This window comes from Chiloscyllium plagiosum, chromosome 37 (assembly GCF_004010195.1).
Source record: "Chiloscyllium plagiosum isolate BGI_BamShark_2017 chromosome 37, ASM401019v2, whole genome shotgun sequence".
Lineage (NCBI taxonomy): Eukaryota > Metazoa > Chordata > Chondrichthyes > Orectolobiformes > Hemiscylliidae > Chiloscyllium > Chiloscyllium plagiosum.
Window position 1 is genome coordinate 18,680,178 of NC_057746.1, and position 23,617 is coordinate 18,703,794.

Sequence of the window (23,617 nt, forward strand, 5' to 3'; positions counted from 1 at the left end):
TTTGTATCTGCCGCTTCCGGTTGTCAGTTCCAGCTGTCCGCTGCAGTTGTCGGTATATTGGGTCCAGGTCGATGTGCTTATTGATTTGAATCTGTGGATGAGTGCCATGCCTTTAGGAATTCCCTGGCTGTTCTCTGTTTTGGCTTGTCCTATCATAGTAGTAACAGAGAACAGCCAGGGAATTCCTCGAGGCATGGCACTCATCCACAGATTCAATTAATAAGCACATCGACCTGGACCCAATATACCAGGCACTGCAACGGACAGCTGGAACTGACAACCGGGAGCGGCAGGTACAAATCACTATAAATGCTGGAGGAAACATCACAGAAGCGCTTCACAGGAGGCTCCCAAGCACTGAGGATGTCACCTAGACAGGGGACGAAACGTCTGCAACACAAATTCCCAGCTCGGCGAACAGAACCACAACAACGAGCACCCGAGCTACCAATCTTCTCCCAAACTTTGAATCTTTCAATTGTTATCCTTCCCTGCTGAGCTTCCAAACCAAGGAACTCTGGGAACCACTTCTCAAAGAACTCCACCGGCCGCTCACCTTCCGCCCCATCTGGTATGCCAACACCGCGCAGGTTCTTTCTTCTGCTCCTGTTTTTGAGATCGTCTACCAGATCCAACAGACCCCGGACCTGGGCTTCAATCCGGCTCTGGGAGGAGTCAGTCTCTGCCTCTACCCCTGCAGCCTGGTGCTTGAGCTCATCAGCCCTTTTACCCAGGTCTTGCAGCGTAGCAGATATAGGAGCCAGCTTCTCTTTGATTTTTTTTTCCCTGGATCTGCTTCCCCAGGATCTCGCGAGATTTGGCCAGCTCCTCAATCAGGGTGTGGTGAGCAAGCAAGCCCTCTGCTTCAGAGGGCTGGGCCATGGCCCCGGTCCCAGGTGAACTCCCTCCTTTCTTTGTCATTCTTCCAGCTGCAAGGACAAAGGTAAGTAAGATTTTTCAGGTTTCCAGCTCCTGTACTGTATTTTTATGCACAGTAAAGTGCTTTGGATGGGTTCTGGCTCTCTCAGGTCGGTGTTGCAACGCGGAACCCAGCAGACGCGATCCTACCAGGACTCCGCCATCTTGGATCCCCTCCATTTTGTGAACTTCTGTAAGGTCACCTTTCGTGGTCCAGTGAAAGTAGTCTCAGCCTTTCTCTATAAGTTAAACTTTCAATATCTGGTAACATCCTGACCTCTCTCACGCTTCATAATATTGTTCCTATAACTGGGTGACCAGAACTGGAAACAGTATTCCAGAAGAGGCCTCACCAATGTCCTGTACAACCTCAATATCAGAAGGAAATTAAAACAGTTATTATCACAGGGGAAAGGATCTGGGAAAACTACTAGAACTAAAGGTTCACAACTCCCATAGTTTTGATCATTGAGTGGTAAAAGACAATGGATAGGAGATCCATTAGCTGTGATCTTCAAAAATTCCTCACATTATGGAAAAGTCACGGCAGATTCGAAAATGGTTAATGTTACACCTTTATTCAAGGCAGGAACAATAACTTTGGAACAATAGGCAAGTTAATGCAACTTAGCTCCAAAGAACACTGTGAGAATTTCTTGTTAAAGACGTAATGGTGGGACTTGTAGGTATCATAATATCATCAGGTAGAGTCATCCTCATCTGACAATAGTGAAATCATCAGCTTGAACGAGGGGGCATAGCTACAAATTGTGGGGTGATAGATTTAAGACAGATGTCAGAGGCAGGTTATTTACTCAGAGAGTGGTAAGGGCGAGTAATGCCCTGCCTGCCAATGTAGTTAATTCAGCCACATTAGGGAGATTTAAACAATCCTTGGATAAGCATGTGGATGATGATGGGAGAGCGTAGGGGGACGAGCTAAGAATAGTTCACAGGTCAGCGCAACATCGAGGGCCGAAGGGTCTGTTCTGCGCTGTATTATTCTATTTCTATGTTCTATGTTTGATTAATTTAATAGAAGCAAGGTGGATAAAGGGGAAAAAGTGAACTTGTATTTCTGAATGACATTCAAAAAGTGTGACGTTAAATATTATTAAACACAATAAAGAGCTTATGATGTAGGGCTAACATGTCAGCATGGAAAAGAATGGGTTTTCTAATAGGAAGTTGAGAGCACAGATAAATGGCTCACTTACAGACTGGCAAGCTTTTGCTAGTGGCACAGGGATCAAGGTCAGGGCCACAGCTATTTACGAACTACGCCAATGACATGGATGAAGGAAGAGAATGTCAGTTTCAGAATTCTACTGATGACATAAATGTAAGTAGGAAACTAAATTGTGAAGAGGATTTGAGGAGTTTGCAAAGGGATTTTGATATCTTTGATGAGTGGCAACACACTTGGGAGGCAGATGACAGTGTGGGCAAAAGATGAACTTGTCCCTTTTTGATGAGGAACAGGAAAGTAGCATACCAATAGAATACAGGGAGACAGCAACACTTCGTGATACAGCGTGTTCTGGGTGGCCTGGTAGATGAATCAGTAGAAACATAGAAACATAGAAAGTAGGTGCAGGAGTAGGCTATTCGGCCCTCCGAGCCTGCACTACCATTCAGTACGATCATGGCTGATCGTGTAATCTCAGTATCCCACTCCTGCTTTCATTCCATGTCCCTGGATCCCTTTTGCTGCAAGGTCCACATCCAGATCCCTCTTGAATATATCTAATAAACTGGCCCCAACAGCTTCCTGTGGGAGAGAGTTCCACAAGTTCCCAACTGTCTGAGTGAAGAAATTCTTCCTCATCTCAGCCCTGAATGTCCTACCACTTATTCTTAGACTGTGACCCCTAGTTCTGGACTTGCCCAACATCGGGAACATACTTCCCGCCTCCAGCCTGTCCAGTCCCATCAGGATTTTGTATGTTTCCATGAGATTCCCCCTCATTGTTCTACATTCCACTGAATACAAGCCCAGTTGATCCAGTCTTTCCTCATACGTCAGTCCTGCCATCCCGGGAATCAGGCTGGTGAAACTTCGCTGGAACTCCTCAATAGGAAGAATGTTCTTCCTTAGATTAGGAGACCAAATCTGCCCACAATACTCAAGGTGTGGCCTCACCAAGGCCCTGTCTAACTGCAGCAAGACATCCCTAATTCCAAATCCTCTCGCTATGAAGGTCAGCATGCCATGAGCTTTCCTCGCTGCCTGCTGCACCTTCACGCCAACCTTCAATGACTGCCCCACCATGATGCCCAGGTCTTGTTGCACCTCACCTATTCCTAAACCACTCAGATAATAACCTGCCTTGATGTTTTTGTGACCAAAGTGGATAACCTCACATTTATCCATTTTATTTTGTATTTGCCAAGTATTTGTCCACTTATACAGCCTGTCCAAGTCACCCTGCAGCCTCTTAGCATCCTCCTCACAGCACACACTGCCACCCAGCTCAGTGCTGTCTGCAAATTTGGAGACATTGCTTTCAATTCCTTCGTCCAAATTGTTAATGTATATTGTGAGCAGCTGAGGTCCCAGCACTGAACCCTGTGGGACCCCACTGATCACCGTCTGCCTGTTATTCCAACTCTCTGCCTCCTGTCTGCAAACCAGTTCTCCATCCACATCAATACATTATCTCCTATAGTATGAGCAAGGGACTTGGAATGCAGCTGCAGCACGTGATTCAGGCGGTTAGTAGAATGTCAGTGTTTAGTTTGAGGTGTATCGAGAACAAAAGCAGGGAAATTTTTATTTTTCTCTTGCAGTTTTCCAGTTGTATGGGATTTTAGTTTGAATGTATTGAGAGTAATGTTTAGGTCTTCACACTGAAGAAAAGGTGGAATCACATTAAAAGCTGTTCATAGAGAGTTCAATTGATTGATCCCAGTGATTAAATTGCAGTCTTATGAGGAAACATTAAGAGAGCTGTTCTGATGCCTATCGGACTTTAGAAAAATGAGAGAGAGGCTGTAAAATCAGCAGATGACAATTTGGAAAATTGAGGCCTACCATTTAAGAGAGAGAATCATAGAAAGAACCCCTACAGTGTGGAAACAGGCCCATCGGCCCAACAAGTCCACACCGACCCTCCGAAGAGTATCCCACCCAAACCCAATCCCCTATCCAATCACTGTACATTTTACCCCTCACGAACACATCCCTGAACGCTGCAGGTAATTTAGCATGGCCAATTCACTAACCTACGCAGCTTTGGACTGTGGGAGGAAACCGGAGCACGTGGAGCAGAACCGCGCAGACCCGGGGAGAATGTGCAAATTCCACAGAGACAGTCACCCGAGGCTGGAATCAAACCCAAGTCCCTGGCGTTGTGAGGCAGCAGTGCTAACCACTGAGCCACCATGATGCCCCAAAGTGGGAGAAAATGTGTGTTTTTTCTCTCTCAGAGACTCGTTGCCATAGAGCAGTTGAGGTTAGTTGGTTGAATATATTCAAAGTTAAAAATCACACAACACCAGGTTATAGTCCAATAGGTTTAATTGGAAGCACACTAGCTTCCAATTAAACCTGTTGGACTATAACCTGGTGTTGTGTGATTTTTAACTTTGTACACCCCAGTCCAACACCGGCATCTCCGAATCATGAATATATTCAAGGCTGAGTTACACAATATTAATTTGCTTTATGATTAAGTGAATGGTTTGGGATATGGAGAGTGGTGCTGAGGACCCAATCAGAACAGCTGTGTTGTTACTGCATGGTGCAGAAGGCTTGGGGAGCAGCAGGGCCTCCTCCTGTTAACAATTTGTATATACTTGAAAGAACATTAAGCACAGCATCTAATATTGCCTTCAATTTACTTTTATAAGTCGGGAAATCAGATGTGGTACATAACAGCCGATCAATTTGATATTAATCATTTTTTAAAATTTACCAAAGCTAAAATTACCGCTTCGGATCATCGTGCATTAACAATGTGGAGATTCAGAAAAGATGTTGCCAGGGTTGGAGGGTTTAAGCTATAGGGACAGGCTGAATAAGCTGGGGCTATTTTCTCTGGAGCGTCAGAGGCTGAGGAGCGACCTTACAGAGGTTTATAAAATCATGAGGGGCGTGGAAAGGGTAAACAGACAAGGTCTTTTCCCTGAGGCGGGGGACTGCAGAACTAAATAGGTTTAGGTTGAGAGGAGAAAGATTTAAAAGGGACCTAAGGGGCAACATTTCCACCCAGAGGGTGGTGCATGTGTGGAAAGAGCTGCCAAAGGAAGTGGTGAAGGCTGGTACAACTACAGCATTTAAAAGGCATCTCGATGGATACATGAATAAGAAGGGTTTAGAGGGATATGGGCCAAGTGCTAGCAAATGGAACTAATTGGGTTAGGATATCTGGTTGGCATGGGTGAGTTGGACGGAAGGGTCTGTTTCTGTGCTATGACTCTATGACTCTATTTGACATTATCTGTTAAATAAGCGAGAAGGTGCACAGATCAACATTAAATTTAAAATTTGAGAGGGCCATTCAGAACAGCGGGGAAGAAGCTGATCTTGAGTCTGTTGATACGTGTATATTGCGCCTTTTAATGTTACATTGATACACGCGGGAATGCCTTTGTCTACAGGCAGAGTTCCAGTGAGTGCGACACTCTCTGTGGTTTGAAATGCAGAGCCTGATGCATACTCATTGCAGCATCTCATTTGTCTGCCTCTTTTTATCGTATACAGTAAGCCACTATACCAACAGCAGCCTAAGGAAGTGCTGTACGGATGGGATGACTGAAATTCCAATGAAGACTGCCTGCGGAGAACGAGCAAAACGCATCGAAGAGGAAGAATGCAGAAAGGCGTTTCTCACCTGCTGTGACTTTGCTGTGGAACTGAGGAAGAACCAGTCACAGAAGGTGGACCTGGTGGGAAGGAGTAAGTGATCATCAATAAAGCAAATAAATGGGGAGCTACCCATATTTAGCCTGGAGAGTAAGCAAGGGGCAAGACAGGCATTCAGGAATGCTAAGGAAACTGATCTGTTGTAATTGCAATATGTTAGGCAATAGCCAATCACTCTGGGTGCCACTGTTAGAACAGACACAGCTGGAAATGTTTATCAGGCCTATGGAGGGGAAAACAGAAAGAGCTACAATTAGGGTGTGGTAACATGAGAATTCTGTCAGGTTTTGGGAAGAAGGTAGCACCACAGTAAATCACTGGGCCCATCCTATTTCCTGAACACTTCCATTTCACACTGCTCCCCCACAACTGAGTGAGTTATTGTGAGGAATGTCGCCGGAGAATTCAGTAGAATTAATATCGCGAGAGATGAATTAGGGGCTGTCCACTCAATGTTTTAAAATATTGCATAAACATCAATCAGAATGCATGCAACTGCTTTCCCCCGGCACCTCCCCCCTTGAACTGTCTTTGCAAACACAAAAATTATTTCTGTTATTTGTCTGAGCAAGTTGGGCAGATTGCATTTGAGATTCAGTGGAATATACTTGCTCGAGCTATTTTCCAAAATTTGAAATGACACCACAGAACCTTCTGTTGTTATTCAGCTGCGGGAGATTATGAAGATGACTTCTTTGATGAGTCCAGTGTCCGCATTCGTAGCAACTTCCCGCAGACCTGGCAATGGAGAACCTATTCCGGTTTGAGGAAAGGAGAGAATAAGTAAGATTAATAATCAATATTTCTCAACGTGCGGGTTTCTGAGGCACAACTGGCGGCGAGTTTAACTGCTTGCCACTATCTAGAATAAATGATGCTAGTTCAGTTGTATATGATTCCCTGTTTTCCCAACACTACAATGGTGACTGTTCATTAACAAGCTCTTCCCTGGCTAAAATATGCCCTCAGATATCCCAAAAGGTCATGGACATCCCAGAAAAACTTTGGAAATGCACGTTGTTCATTGGGTGATATCGAATTCAGTGGGATGTCATGTGGTCCTTGCCTCTGGGATAGCAGATCCAGATTTTACCTCGCAAGGATAGCAAGCCACACCAAATCAGCCTCGCTATCACTGGATTGGCAACACAATGGAATTTAAATATTTAACAACCCTCAAAATTGCTCAATTTTCCTCATCAGACCTTTATTAAATATTAAATGTTGGACAACCGTTTTGTAACTTAAACAAATATTAACAGTTCATTATTAAGAATGCAAGTTCTGCAGAACACAGTTGGATTACAAGGAGAAAGTGAGGATGGCTGATGCTGGAGAGTCAGAGTCAAAAAGGGTGGTGCTGGAAAAACACAGCCGGTGAGGCAGCATTCAGGGAGCAGGAGAGTCAATGAAGGGCTTATGCCCGAAACGTTGACTCTCCCAGCCCACAGATGCTGCCTGACCAGCTGTGCTTTTCCAGCACCTCCCTTTTCAACAGATGGACTACAAGACAATCAAATTAATATTTATGATCTAAGCCCAATCTTCTTTAAACATAACTCCCCATGCTCACACCAACAGACAGACATTAGGGATAATATTTTTTAAATAAATGAATCCTAAATTGCTGGGGTGATATCCATTTTAATGGTGGATACCAAGCCTTCATGAAATCTGCTGGGTTGTGCTACAGGCTTGTAGGATTGTATCTTGCTTGAATTCTGAAGTCACTGGCCTTTGGAAACAGAATCCGCAGACATCTGGAGACATTTCCTGATTTCTTGTGCACTGACATTCTTTTCTCAGGACTTTCAACAAGTCAGTAACTAAAGAGTGCAAAGGAAAGGAAGCAGCTCAACAGCTCACAAAGCAACACAGCATCATGTTCAAAGCCCAGTCAAATAAAGCTCAGCCTTTTTTTTTCTTTCTTTTATGACATTCCCTGTGATTGGCTAGCCAGCACCAGAACTCCCATAATTGGCCAATTCAACATCCAGCTTGAGTTCCCTGACCATCACCACATAGTACCAATTCATCTACAGTGTTCTTTGAGCAGTAATAAACCTACATTATATTTCCAGGCCAATCCCCAAGCAGCAAGCACCCGTCTTTTGTTCTCTCCTTTGTTTAAAGAAAAAAACAAGCTGCAGTTTAAAGTTCAAATCCGAACTTCAACTCACAGTTCCAAATCAAGAATAAGAGAAAAAAAGGACAAATAATGATGGTCTCAATGTAGTCAAGAAATGTGCATTCATAATGTGGTAGGAATATTGAGTTTCAACGTTCAAGCTGAGAAAAGTGAGACATTCCTGTTTAGACCTGCATTTGAAATTCAGAGTTTGACACTATAATATTCATTGATAAGTGCATTACCAACATGACTGTGGGGAAAGGAGGGTGTGGCAGGGAGGAAGTCAATATAGGGTCTATTGGTTGCAGTGGAATAAACTGATGAGATAATCGAAAGTTCCATCACCATTCTGGTTGGAATAGATTCAGGAACAACCTCTTTGTCCTGACCATGGAGGGCATCATGACATGATGGGTCACAGATGCCTTTGGGCACAGAACCCAGGAAGTGGGTTAACATTTGGGGATGGAAAGCCGCGATCACCCAGTTAGCTGAAGAACATTGGGAAGAGGGTTCCACGGAGCTTGCACAATGGCGCAGACCCATGATGTGTTTCCGCACTTTGTATTCTCTGTAAATCTGTAGAAATCGATGGAAATACGCATCTCCTGCATATTTGATTTGTTGCAAGTTTCTGTTCAATTCAGTTTCTGTATTCTGTGCCATTGCTCTGAAAGTGCTTGGCTGAGAAGCTTCAGTTTAATTGTAGCCTAATCATCAAAAGAGTTAACGTTTCATCATCATATAACTTATGTCCATTCACATTTCAATTTAAATGATGGAATGCAACATTTGAACATGTATATCAATGTGAAATATTTTGTTAGCTATTCCCAACACATAATTTAAAATAAATTAATACACAGGATTTTTCAATTCACTCACATTCATGCTGTCCAAGGTCACTTTGTCCATAGCAACTATTTTGCACTGTCCTGACCTCAACCGTTGGCCACCATTCATGTCCCCTCCACCTTCCCCAATAGTAGGTCACATTTATTGCCCCCCCCATTTCTCATCACTGATAGACGGGTCTGGAACTTTTAATATCACCACTGTTAGCGGGAGGAGGAGGGAACATAAACCCGATACCTCTGTCTCAACGCACCAGCATCAGGTCTCCAATGAACTTTCCCTCTTCGAAGACCTTCAATCTGACACAGCCTCCTGGATTCCAGTTCACTTCCACATGTGACCATGAGTGTTTCTCCCCAGCCTTTCCTGCAGCCCCTCCTCCATAGAGATACAAAGAGATGTACATTGCAGAAAAATGCTATTCTGCCCATTGCATCTGCAGCAGTCAGAAACAACCGCCTAACTGTTCTAATCCTATTTGGCTCATTGTCTAAAATACCTTGGCATCATTAGTGCATCTCTAAGTACGTGTTCAACATTGAGATTTTCTGCTTCTGCTACCCTCACAGGCAGTAAAGTCTACTTTCCCACCACCCTCTGGGTGAAAAGGTTTCTCCTCACAGGCAGTTAAGCAGTTTTTCCTCTAATACTTCAGCCCTTTAACTTAACTCGATGTCCCCCTGGGTAACTGACCCCTCCAACAAGGGCTAAAGTCTCTTCCTGTCTATGTTATGTGTAGTGATGGTATTTGGCACTTACAATATGCTATCATCTCTTCGTGTTTGGTCTCCTCGTCATCCCAGTCATTATTACTGACAGAGAATTTGGAGGGTAGGCGTGATTGATTAACTTGTCTGTGGCAGTTCATTCCAACAGTTTCATTCTAATTTAGTGTCATCGTTATCATTGTATGAGTTCCCATGGGAGGGCTATTGTGATGTAGTGGCAGTGTCTTCCCTCGGGGCCAGTCAGTGTGTGATCAAGTCCCAACTGCTGCAGAGCTGTGTCATTGCTTAAAAATATCTATGATGCCCGCTCCAGTTGTAAATTGCAATGCTGAAAGTCAGTTCATTTCCACCTTGCTATGCAGGGAAAATTAGATTACTTACAGTATGGAAATAGGCCCTTCGGCCCAACAAGTCCACACTGACCCGCCGAAGCGCAACCCACCCATACCCCTACATTTACCCCTTCCCCTAACACTACGGGCAATTTAGCATGGCCAATTCACCTAACCTGCACATCTTTGGACTGTGGGAGGAAACCGGAGCACCCGGAGGAAACCCACACAAACACGGGGAAAATGTGCAAACCCGGGAATTGAACCCGGGTCTCTGGTGCTGTGAGGCAGCAGTGCTAGGCGCTGTGCCACCGTGCTGCCCACTGCCTACTGCACCTGGTATTCCCAGGCATTCTCCCATCCAAGTACTAACCAAGCCTGAGTCTGCTTAGTTTCCGAGATCAGACGAGACCCCATTCAATGTTGAACGGAACAGCTTGCTCTCCAGTAAGCTGCCATGGTCCAACTCAGCATTCAAAAGCATTGCTTACTAAATTCTGTTCAATACTGCACAGTAACTCTGAGAGTTTTAACCTCCAACAATCGACACTTGGGCATCACCTTTTGTCCTCCCATATCCAACCTTTCAGATATTCATGTACATTCTCGTGTATTTCCAGGTTGGTCCTCAACCTTCCGGATTCCATCACAACTTGGGAAATTCAGGCGGTTGGCATGTTTAGGAACAAAGGTAAAGTGTATGGCTACTCTGACATAAGTTTGTGAAACGGTGTTAGTGTTGAATTAATGTACTCACTCCTTCAATGTTGAGCTCTGCAGTGTGGTCTACAGTGAGATTTTAAGTTCTGGCCCCACACCACCAGGGACCCAGGTTCAATTCTACCCTCAGGTGACTGATCAGCATGGACGAGTTGGACCGAAGGGTCTGTGTCTGTGCTATACATCTCTATGACTTTTTATGACTGTCTGCGTGGAGTTTGCACGTTCTCCCCGTGGGTTTCATGTGGGTACACCAGTTTCCTCCTACAGTCCAAAGGCCTGCAGATTAGGTGGATTCACCATGCTAAATCGCCCCACTGTGTTCAGGGATGTGTAGGCTATGTGGGTTAGCCATGGCAAATGTAAGGTTACAGGGAGAAGGTTGGGGGAGGGGTGGGTGTTAGTGGGATGCTCTACGGAGGGTCAGTTTGGACTCGACAGTCCAAATGGCTTGCTTCCACGGCTGGGATTCTATTTATCGGGGCACACATTGCATGTTTGAGATAGCTGACAATTCTAGTCAGAAGTGGGTACTGCAGATGCTGGAGATAAGAGTCAAGGTTAGAGTGGTGCTGGAAAAAGGACTTTTGTCCAAAATGCCGATTTTTCCTGCTCCTTGGATGCTGCCTGACCTGCTGAGCTTTTCCAGCACCACACTAATCTTGACAATTCTAGTCTCAGCTCAAATGTGCAACACCGATGTCCAATCTGGCCCATTTTATTTCCATTCATTTTGGGGCAATGTAAAAAGGATCGCCAGCTTGTTGTCACTGATGTTTTCATAAGCTTGACTACAGGTCAACCTCAGTTGTGCAGACTTACGGACTTTGAAGGAGCTTTCTTGTGGGACAAGTATTTGGAGAACATCTGACTTTTGGCAGAATGTGCATGCAGCCCAGCAACAGGAAGTCAGATGAGGCAATTTGGCTGTATGAGTTACTTTCAGCAAGAGGTTATTTCTAAAACAGCAACTTCCACCAATGTAAAGAGCTTCTCCCTTACTCCGATCCTGATGTAGGATGGCGTATTGTAAGCCAGCACTGAAAAACAGCTCATGCTGAAACACCAGCAGCCAAGCTGCAAGAACCTTCCTTCCAGCAGTGTGTGCATACAAGAAGAGGCATTCACAATGGTCGCCAAATATGTGCACATACATTTCGACATGTCTTTGTTAATTTCCAGGTTTTTGTGTTGCGGAGCCAAAGAAAATGAAAGTCTTCCGGCCATTCTTCATACATTTGAGGCTCCCATATTCGGTCAAAAGAAATGAACAATTGGAAGTGAGAGCAATATTGTACAATTACCTTGCTGAGGATATTGAGGTAAGATTGAAAACAGAAAGTAACCGTTAGCATTGACGTGATAGTCCCATAAATATAGGTGTAACGGATGTGAGATAGTTCTGTTCAGTTGTACTGGCAAACTCAAAAGACCTCCCCTAATCTCTGTCCATTCATAGAGTGAGCAAATGATGTCTGGAAATCCCAGACATGACTCTCACTACAAGCTATATGTCGACATCAATGCTGAGCTAGCTAAAATGATGAGGGAGGTAAGTTAAAAGGTAGGGCAGTGTGGTGCTGGAAAAGCATAGTACGTCAGGCAGCATCGGAGAAGCAGAAGAATCGATATTTCAGGCAAAAGCCCTTCATCAGGCTTGTGAGTCGAGGGGGTGGAGACATAAATGGGAGTGGGGTGGGGCTGGCAGGGAGGTAGCTGGGAATGTGATAGGTAGACGGAGGTGGGGATAATGGGGATAGGTCAGAGAGGAAAATGGAGTGGATTAATGGGAAGGTAGATGGACAGGTAGGACAGGCCAAGAGGGCAGTGCTGAAGGTTAGATCTGGGATAAGGTGGGGGGAGGGGAAATGAGGAAACTGGTGAAATCCACATTGACCTTGTGTGATTGGAGGTTCCCAAGGTGGCAGATGAGGTATTCTTCCTCCAGGTGTCTGGTGGCTAGGATTTGGCAGTGCTCACTTTCTCCTTAAAGATAGAGCAGTGGTGCTGCAGTGGTAGACCTTTGAAGCGTTCGTTAATAACCCTTAGCAGGATTTATCACTGTGAGAGAGAAACACTCTTTGAGAAATATGCATCATTCTCAACAATAAAGTTGAGAATAATACAAAATTGAAAGAGACGTGGATTCTCTTTAAGAACCAATCAAATTAAAATCCTGTTAGTGTCAGAGACATGGATTATCTTTAAGAAACAACAAAGAAGTACTAAAAATAACATGAAAGAATAGGAAACAGAGTGAGAAAGCAGGCAAGTAATATGAAAACAGATAGTAAGAGCCTCTACAAATATTTGACTGGGAAATGTGTAGCTAATCTTGGTATTATTTCAAAACAGAGAGAGAGAGAGAGAGAGCTAATCTGGGAATAGAAGTCAATGAAATGGTTGAGATTTGTGTGTGCAGAAAATCTGATTCAAAACTCATCAGGTTTGGCAACATCTTTGGGAGAAAAGCAGAATTGATCATTTGAGCCCAGTGATACTTCATGCCCCCCATTAACTCCGTGACTGTTAATCTGAGTTTCTTAGCGATTTTTGCTCTTTAATTAAAAATATTTTGTACTTGCTACATTTGCTTAAAGTAAGATCTGGCACGACACCAAATAGGGCACTATTAGGGTAGATGACAGAAAACCTGGTCAAAACGCGCTGATTTTTAGGAATACCTTAAGAGAATTAGACTGGCTGAGAGATTTGGAGCTGAGGCAGTTAATGGTACTGATAGTGGGGAGGTTAACACTGAGTCTGCTCCAGACCCCATAACTGATGGAGTACATTAAGCAGGAAGAGTGTGGGGATAACCAGGATGATACAGGATATGAAGGGATTTGGAAACCAAAGATAAGAATGTTTATACTTGAGGCTGTGCTCGCTGGGAAACAGTGGAGGCTCGCAAGGCCGGCAGAGGTCTTTGAACAAGACTTGATGTCAGAAAAATGTTACAGTGTTAAATAATCCCACATATATAGAAGGCTGAATGAGGGAGGATTTCACTAAAAAGGCAGCCAGATAGAATGCATAAAGGTCCGATAGATCCACTTCCCAAAGGATCCGAGTGTTCTTTCCAGTGTCCGAACCACTCTTTTGATCACCTCTGGGATATGGACAGACCGGCATTTTTTGGACAATCCATGGTTGCCGTGGAGAAAGGAGGGATGAGCCGTCCTCTAGAATCCTTGGGATGTAGATATATTGACAATTGAAGGGCACAGAGTCTGCATTAGAGTGGTGCTGGAAAAGCACAGCAGGTCAGGCAGCATCCGAGGAGCAGGAAAAGGGCATTCCAGGATTTTGACCCAGCGAGGAATGGCGGATAGCATGTGGCTTGGAGGGGAACTCACAGTTGGTGGTGCCCTTGTCCTTACAAGGTGACAGAGGTTGGCATGTTTGAGAGGTGACCTCACTGAGCAGATTCACTAGTCAGCCTCGAGATGTCTAAAATCAAACTGCCGACAGTGTTGCCCACATTAAAACAGCGACTGCTCTTGGCTGTGAAACACTTTCAGACATCCACTGTATGGTTAAATTCAGAAAACAGATGGAAAGGGTGAAGATAAAATCCAGTACCGGCATTCTGTCCTTAAACAAAGGAGACTCCAACAATATGAGGGAGGAGTTGGCTAAAGTAGACTGGAAGCAGACTTTATGGTGGAACAGTTGACCAACAGTGAAGGATTTTCAAAGCAACTTTTCAAAATGCTTGGCAAAAGGATATACCAGTGAAAAGGAAGGACTGTAGGAAAAAGGGGTCATTTACCATGGGTGTCTAAGGAAATAAAAGAGGCTATCAAAGTGACAAGAGGAGGCATACAACACGACCAAGATCAGCAGGAACCTAGAAGATTGGGGGAGCTTTAAAGGTCAACAGAAAGCCAGCAAAAGGCTATAAAGAAAAGTAAGTTGGATTATGAGAATAAACTAGCTCAGAATATAAAGACTGATAGCAAACGTTTCTATAAATATATACAATGAGAAAAAGTGGCTAAAGTAAACATTAGTCCTTTACAGGATGGGAAGGGGAATATAGTAATGGGATATGAGGAAATGGCTGAAGCATTGAACAGGGATTTTGTGTCATCTTCACAGTGGAGGTCACTAATAACATGCCAGTGATTGACAAAGAGATGAAAGTAAGTGAGGACCTGGAAATAATCATTATTACGGAAGAGATAGCGTTAGGCAAGCTAATGGAGCTAAGGGTAGACAAGTCTCCTGGCCCTGATGGAATGCATCCCAGGGTTCTAAAAGAGATGGTGGGAGAAATAGCAAACTAACATTTGGTAATTTTCCGAAATTCACTGGACTCTGGGGCAGTTCCAGCAGATTGAAAAAACAGACAATGTGATGCCACTGTTTTAAAAAGGAGGTAGACAAAAGATGGGGAACTATAGACCGGTTAGCTTAACCTCTGTCGTGGGGAAAATGCTTGAGTCTATAATCAAGGAAGAAATAACAAGGCATCTCGATAGAGATTGTCCCACAAGGCAGACACAGCATGGGTTCATGAGGGGCAGGTCATGTTTAACTAACCTACTGGAATTCTATGAAGACATTTATGAGGATGGTGGACAAAAGGGACCCAGTAGATATGGTCTATTTGGATTTCCAAAAGGCATTCAACAAGGTGCCACACAAAAGGCTGCTGCATTAGATCAAGATGCAAGGCATTATAGGCAATGTATTAGCCTGGATAGAAGATTGGTTAACCATTGGGAATCAATGAGTAGGGATTAATGAGTGCTGTTCTGGTTGGCAATTAGTAACTACCGGTGTGCCTCAGGAACAGTGCTGGGACCACAATTATTCACAATTTACATAGATGATTTGGAGCTGGGGACCACATGTAGTGTGTCAACGTTTGCAGATGACATGAGGGTGAGTGGTAGAGCGAGGTGCGCAGAGAACTGTGAGACTTTGCAAAGGGCCATAGATAGTTTAAGTGAGTGGGCAAAGGTCTGGCAGATGGAGTACAATGTTAATAAGCGTGATGTAATCCACTTTGGTTGGAATAACAGTAAAAAGAGCTATTCCTTGTGTGGTAAAAAACTGCAGCATGCTGCTGTGCAGAGGGACCTGGGTGTCCTTGTGCATGAATCACAGAAGGTGCAACAGGTAATTAGGAAGGCAAATGGAATTTTGTCCTTCATTAGTAAAGGGATTGAACTTAAAAGCATGGAGGTTATGTTGCAGCTGTACAGGGTGCTGGTGAGGCCACACCTGGAGTACTGCGGGCAGTTTTGGTTTCCTTACTTGAGAAAGGATGTACTGGCGCTAGAGGGGGTGCAGAGGAGGCTCACCAGGTTGATTCTGGAGTTGAGGGGGTTGGCTTATGAGGAGTGACTGTGTAGTCTGGGATTATATTCATTGGAATTTAGAAGATTGAGGGGCGGATCTTATAGAAACATACAAAATTATGAAGGGAATAGATAAGATAGAAGTAGCGAGAATGTTTCCACTGGCGGGTGTAAATAGGACAAGAGAGCATAGCTGTAAAATTAGGGGGAAGCAGATTTGGGACCGAATTGAGAAGAAACTTCTTCAGCCAGAGGGTTGTGAATCTGTGGAATTCCCTGCCCAGTGAAGTAGTTGAGGTTTCCTCAGTAAATGTTTTTAAAGCTCGGATAGATAATTTTTTTAAACAGTCAAGGAATTAAGGGTTACAGTGAGAGGGCGGGTAAGTGGAGCTGAGGCCATGAAAAAGACCGGCCATGGTCTTACTGAGTGTCAGAGCAGGCTCGAAGGATCAGATGGACTACTCCTGCTCATTATCCCAAGGATGCATAAAGGTACCAGCAAAATGCTGAGGTAGGGTGTAACAAAGTGAAAGGCAGCAATAGAGATCGAGATAGATTGTGAACGGCACGGTGGCTCGGTGATCAGCGCTGCTGCCTCACAGCACCGGGGACCTGGGTTCCATTCCAGCCTCGGGTGACTGTCTGTGTGGAGCTTGTACATTCTCCTCACGTCTACTTCAGGTGCTCCAGTTTCCTCCCACAGTCCAAAGATGTGCAGATCAGGTGAATTGGCTGTGGGAAATTGTCCACAGTGTTCAGGGATGCACAGATTAGGTGCATTGGTTAGGGGTAAATGTAGGTAAAAACAAGGACTGCAGATGCTGGAAACCAGATTCTAGATTAGAATGGTGCTGGAAAAGCACAGCAGGTCAGGCAGCATCCGAGGTGCAGGAAAATCAATGTTTTGGGCAAAAGCCCTTCACCAGGAATAGAGCTCTATTCCTGATGAAGGGCTTTTGCCTGAAACGTCGATTTTCCTGCTTCAGGGGTAAATGTAGGTTAGAGGAATGGGTGGGTTACACTCTGGAGGGTCGGTATGGACTTGTTGGGGCGAAGGGCCTGTTTCCACACTGTAGAGATTCTAAATCTAATCACAAATGGCACCGAATGGGCGGAGGCCTGGTTGGTTAGCTCAGTTGGCTAACCAGCTGTTTTTTTTTTAATGCAGGGTGATACCAACAGAGTGGGGTCAATTCCTGTAGCAGCTGAGGTTACTACAAAGGAATTTCCTTCCCATCCTCTCCCCTCACCTGAAGTATGCTGAGCCTCAATTAACCATGACCCCAGTTCATCTCTTTCTCACAAAAGAGCAGTTCTATGGTCTGGGTAAGACCATGACAACTTTATCGTACAGTCCCAGTTGGTCTGGGGGGTCGGTATGGACTTGTTGGGGTGAAGGGCCTGTTTCCACACTGTAGGGATTCTAAAACTAATCACAAATTTAAGAACATAGCTTTCACCAGTCGTTTGAAATGGAAGTCATGTTTTTCAATGGTGGTGACCTGAACTAGCTTCAAGACCCATGTGAGATGTCGACTCAACAGACTTTAACCTGGAGACAGCAGCACTGTATCTAGAATTCCTCAGTCTGAAATAGCTGACACCGAACAGGCGGAGGCCTGGTTGGTTAGCTCAGTTGGCTAACCAGCTGTTTTTTTTTTAATGCAGGGTGATACCAACAGAGTGTGTTCAATTCCTGTAGCAGCTGAGGTTACTACAAAGGAATTTCCTTCCCATTCTCTCCCCTCACCTGAAGTATGCTGAGCCTCAATTAACCATGACCCCAGTTCATCTCTTTCTCACAAAAGAGCAGTTCTATGGTCTGGGTAAGACCATGACAACTTTATCGTACAGTCCCAGTTGGTACAGCAAGCAATTGGAGCTCAGTCTCTTTGCAAAGATGGATAATGGATATCTTTATTGAGCGAATGCATGATCTGTAACTGTTTCACTTTCCTGATATTAACCCAACAACATCTATCTTGCAAACAGATCAAGATATACATGAAGCCTGTAGATTCCCTTTGCAGTCCTGCCACAGGCGAGAAAAATGCAAGAACTGTCATCGTTCAAGCGAACTCGGCCTATCCTATCTACTTCTCTGTTGTCCCACTAGCCATCGGCACCATTCCAATTTCTGTGGTGGCATACAGCAATGCAGGAATGATAAGTGACGCCATTACAAAGAACCTCAAAGTGGTGGTGAGCAGTAGTTGTTCATTTTTATACAAAAGCAATACATGGTATACTGAAAGAAACACAGAGAATGCTGGAGGAACTTGGTAGGTCTGGGCAGCATCTGTAGAGAAAGGAAAACAGAGTTAATGTTCCAAGTCCAGTGTTACTCTTGTTCAAAACCAATGTAGTATCCCCCCAGCATTTTATCCCTCACTTGTTACTATGCAGTTGCAGGTTCTGGTAAGGAGTGTGCTGCTGAATTGAATTGAATTGAATTGGCTTTATTATCACATGTACTCAAATGAATACAGTGAAAAGTTTATAAGTCACCACTTGCAGTGCCATTTTAGGCACTGAGGACCGAGGTACAATCCTCAGTTACAGAATAGAGAAGTGAAGAACAAAATGACGTTACAGCTACACACAGTACAAGGCACCCATCAGTTGAGGTGGGGGCTGATGTAATCGTGAACGTTTGTGAACACTGCCTAAAACCAGTAGCTGCAGTTCAAAATGTCACAGGCAGTGGTACACAATGGAGCAGCCTGAGGTTATAAAAGCTGCCTTCTACATGCAAGTGTTTATTTGTATTTCTCATTGCAACACCAATATCAATATTGGGATCTGAAACAAACTGAAAAATGTCATTACGCAAGGTCCTTGAACTGAAATGTTTACGGTTGTGACCTGTCCAATTCACGACCCAAGAGTATTTTTTGATTTTATTGACGAACATGTTCGATGAGAGTGTTAGCAGAGGCTGGTTTAAAGCTATTGCAACCATGTTCCCATTCATTCTTACACTCATACAGTGGCTATTGACTGAATAGTCAATTGGAAACATAGACAAATGAACATTTCAGCTACATTGTAACTCACCAGCAGCCCACCTGACTCTAATACAGCTTTAAATAATAATCCCCGCTTTAATTGGGGTGGCATGGTGGCTCAGTGGCCTCACAATGCCAGGGAGTTCGATTCCCACCTCGTGTGACTGTCTGTGGAGTTTGCATGTTCTGCCCGTGTCTGTGAGGGTTTCCTCCCGCTATCCAAAGGTGTGCAGGTCAGGTGAATTGTCCATGGCGTTAGGTGCATTTGTTTGGGTGGGTTACTCTTCGGAGGTCGGTGTGGACTTGTTGGGCCAAACGGCCTGTTTCCATACTGTAGGGAATCTAATTTATTTCACAGTTGCGTCTAAACATTGGTGCCTTAAGTCGCTGATGTGAAAATGAAATTTCTTTGGCACATTTCAAAGTGAGCGTCAACAAAATTGATTTATCTAACTTGCAACTCTTCCAAGGCACATTTATGTCACATGTACTTCACATAGTCTTTTCACTGTGTTGCATTTGAGATAAATAAGATGGCACACTGCAAAAATGCTGAAAGAATGAACTATCGCAACAGACATGAAAGAAATACACAATAACCAGATGTTCTACAGCTCCATTGCCAGAGCAATGGGCTGGTCTGCTCAGCTGGCTGAGATTTTAATGCAGATAATGCCAATAGCAGGGGTTCAATTCCCACACTGGCTGAGATTACCCAGAAGGAATTTCTTTCTCATCTTTGCCCCTTTACCTGGGGTGTTGTGATCCTCAGGTCAACCACCACATCCAAAGGGGTATAGATGTTCCTCAAAAGGAGGTTAAAAACTTAATTTTGACACTGGCCCTCAGAAGGGTATACAGTACTAGGATAAGTAACCATATGATTTGCCACTTTGAAGTCTTAAGAAGCACCTTAGGGCAAGAGGCAACAATACAAAGAAACATACAAATCTGAGAGCTTCCATCAATGATGGAGGAGTCACAAATCAGGGATATACAGGATTGGCGAAATGCTGTGTTTCTTTTACAGAGGGGGCGTGCTATTGGGTGTTAATAGGAGTGGAGGAGAAATTACAGAAATAAAGATAAAATAAAAGGCCATGGAGGGATTTAAAAAGAATTACAAGAATGTTAAAATTGCTGGGCCAGAAGGCAATGTAGATCAGTTAGCACGAGTAATGTCTGAAGAGCCATTCCAAGTCACCTTTGCCAAGGCTGCAATACCGGAGGTCATGAGGTCTATGTTATGTGACGTCCTCATTTCTGTTCCACTCAGCTGTGCCCATTCTTTTGCTCATCTAGGGAGAAGGGGTGATGAAAACAGAAGAAAGAAGCATTGCTATTAATCCAAATGGTGAGCATTAGGGCATGCGCAATAAATAACTTTACTCCATAGTCGAACAGAAAAGCATCTCTCTGGCACATCCATTGTGTTAAAGTTGTCATTGAAGAGTCAATGAGTTGTGCATCAGGCTGAATGAATGTTACCAGCATTCTGGGATTGAGAGCCCTGAACACAGCCAGCAAAGGAGGAAGATTTGGTGCTAATAGCTCCTGGTGTGACCCCCCCCACTTTCCTTTCCTCAGAATCCTTTCCTCAGGGTGCAATCCCAGCAGTGTCACCGGCTCCAGTGGCGCTACGGAGACGCCAACCCCTTGTGGCGGGAAATCGGCAGCAATAAATCCCGCGCCTGCTTCCTGTAAAATACTGCGCCAGGATGGGGATCACTCCCGGCCGTCATCTGAACCCTCGCCTTAAGAAAAGAAAATCATGTAAGGTTTAGGGTGAGAAGGGAAAAATTTAAAACGGGCCTAAGGGGCAACGTTTTCATGCAAAGCGTGGTACGTGTATGAAATGAGCTGCCAGAGGAAGTGGTGGAGGCTGGTACAATTACAACATTTAAAAGGCATCTGGATGGGTATATGAATAGGACGAGTTTGGAGGGATATGGGCCCAGTGCTGGCAAATGGGACTCAATTAATTTAGGATATCTAGTCAGCATGAATGAGTTGGACTGAAGTGTCTGTTTCTGTGCTGTACATCTCTATGAGTCTATGTCAACCAAGATGCACCATTATTTGAAGAAAAGATGAGAGACTTAACAAACAATCCACATCTATTTCAAAATATAATTTCAGTTACATCACACTGTAACCCTTTTGCTATAAATTCTGTGTCTTACGATCTTATACTCCACAACCACCTGATGAAGGAGCAACGCTCTGAAAGTTAGTGCTTCCAAATAAACCTGTTGAACTATAACCTGGTGTTGTGTGATTTTTAACAAGCTGCACCATGACCATCTTTCTGAAATTGTTTATCTTCTTCATCATCATTAGGGAGGAGTGCCTATGAGATCTTTGAAGAAATACCTTCCAACATGGTTCCAGACACCAATTCCTACCTTTACATTCGTGCCAGAGGTAAACCACACTCTTACTTTGAAGAAGGAAATCTGCAATTGGTTATCCTGTGACTATCACTGAAGATTATGTGAACTTTTCTTCAACATCTTGTCCCACTGTAGTTCTTCCTTTCCCAAGGCATACCATCCTGAAACTAAGAGCAAAAAGTGTTGGAGAAACTCAATCAGCCTGGCAGCATCTGTGCAGAGAGATACGGAGCTATTATGGAGAGCCCAATAGGAATCTTCCTCAGAACTGAAGAGAGGTTAGAAAGTGAAGGGTTTTGTGCTGAACATGAGCAGGAACAAGTGGAACAGAACGGAAGGTCAGGGGAAGGGGTGATTAAAGATCACAGGTATCACAGGCCTGGGGTGGCACGGTGGCTCAGTGGTTAGCACTCAAGCCTCACAATGCCAGGGATCCGGGTTCGACTCTCACCTCGGGCGACTGTCTGTGTGAAATTTGCACATTCTCCCTGTGTCAGTGTGGGTTTCCTCTGGGTGCCCTGGTTTCCTCCCACAATCCGAAGATGTGCTGGTCAGGTGAATTGGCCATGGGAAATTGCCCATAGTGTCAGGTGCATTAGTCAGGTTTAAATGTGGGGAATGGGTCTGGGTGAGTTACTCTTTGGAGGGTCGGTGTAGACTTGTTGGGCCGAAGGGCTTGTTTCCATACCGTACGGAATCTAACCTAAAAACAAAGGCAGTGGGGATGCTTGTGAAGAAAAGATAAAGCATTGGGCCAGAGAAGGTGTTAATAGCAGAATAATTATACTTTAGCTGAAAGCAAAAGTGTGATACAGATGCTGGGGAGGAAAAGAATGGTGCATTGTGTTTGGAAGATGTTTTCTGTTTTATTTCCTGCTCAAGACCATTTAAAATCCCAACATTTCTATGGTGTGCTTCCATTTGATGAAACCCACAATTATTACTATTTCTCAACACTTGTCAATCCCTGGCATACAAATGTCATGAGAAAGCACAATATTTATTGCCTATTCATAATGTGGGTGCAAATACAATCTGCAAGCATGTTACTGAGACTGAAAGGTTTGAGTTATGAGTAGATGCTAGGTAGGTGGGAGCATTGGAGGCTGAGGGGTGATCCTGTAGAAGTTTATAAAATCATGAGGGGGACACAGAAGGTGGGATAGCCAAGGTCTTTTCCCCAGGGTAGGGGAGTCCAAAACTAGAAGACAGAGATTTAAGGTGAAAGCAAAAAGATTTAAAAAAGGGGGTGATATGTGTATGAAATGAGCTGTCAGAGGAAGTGTTAGAAATAGGTACAATTGCAACATTTAAAAGACATTTGACAGGTCTGTGAATAGGAATAGTTTAGAGGGATAAGGCTGGTTCAGTTTGTGAGATCTGGTTGGCGTGGAAAGTTGGGCTGCGATTCGAAAAGTGTGGTGCTGGAAAAGCACAGCAGATCAGGCAGCATCAGAGGAGCAGGAGAGTCAATGTTTTGGGCATAAGCCCTTCATCAGGAACGCTCGCAACGTAGGGCTTGTGCCTGAAATGTCAATTCTCCTACTCCTCGGATGCTGCCTGACCGGCTGTGCTTTTCCAGCACCACACTTTTTGACTCTGACTCTCCAGCATCGGCAGTCCTCGCTCTCTCCTAGCTGGGCTGAGATGCCTGAATTTGTGCTGTTACAAAAAAAATAAAAATTGCTTTTCGAAAGACGATGGTGAGCCACCTTCAGGGGCTGTTGTGGTGGAGGATAACCAGAGACGCTCAGGGAAGGAATTCAAGGACTTTGACCCAGTGACAGTGAAAGAGCACCGATACATTTCATAGTCAAGTGACTTGGTGGGAAACTTGTCTTTCTAAGCTGCAGAGTTGAAAGGTGCTATCGAAGGGGGAGCCTTTGAGAATTACACCAGTTTGCAGATGGTGCATGTGTCTGCTCAAGTGCGAGTTCAAGTTCAGGAACTACCAACGTTTAATTCCAGGAACTGCCTGCTGTTCTTCAATGCTGTCTTTGGAAAGATCCCTGGTGCTCCTGTGTTCAGTGACTAAAGTGCTTCTTTCCCATTCCATCTTCTTTTTCCTTCAGGTGAAATGATGGGAGAGTCAGTGGAGAACTGTTTAACGCCAGAGGGAATCGACCTGCTCATCCGACAGCCCAAGGGGTGCGCCGAGCAAACATCAATGTACATGTCACCGACTGTCTTTGCTGTTAGGTATCTAGATAAAAGCGAGCAGTGGCTCAACCTGAAAGCTGAAAGGAAAGATGAAGCCATTCAACATATCGAAGCAGGTGGAGTCTCCACTATTTGGATGTTTAACCAAAATGGTTATGTTTATATTTTAGCTACAGAGTGAGCACTCATTGTT

General features: G+C 44.3%; 1 protein-coding gene across 1 annotated transcript in view; it reads left to right on the top strand.

The window, feature by feature from the left end:
• LOC122541251 (complement C4-B-like) overlaps positions 1-23,617 on the top strand; it is a 125,212-nt gene that overhangs the window by 43,279 nt on the left and 58,316 nt on the right. The window contains exons 16-23 of the mRNA XM_043677868.1: positions 5,624-5,818; positions 6,454-6,568; positions 10,452-10,522; positions 11,734-11,873; positions 17,856-18,065; positions 20,174-20,225; positions 21,212-21,295; positions 23,337-23,540. Coding sequence (XP_043533803.1) covers positions 5,624-5,818; positions 6,454-6,568; positions 10,452-10,522; positions 11,734-11,873; positions 17,856-18,065; positions 20,174-20,225; positions 21,212-21,295; positions 23,337-23,540 — 1,071 coding nt within the window. The remainder of the gene's footprint in view (positions 1-5,623; positions 5,819-6,453; positions 6,569-10,451; positions 10,523-11,733; positions 11,874-17,855; positions 18,066-20,173; positions 20,226-21,211; positions 21,296-23,336; positions 23,541-23,617) is intronic.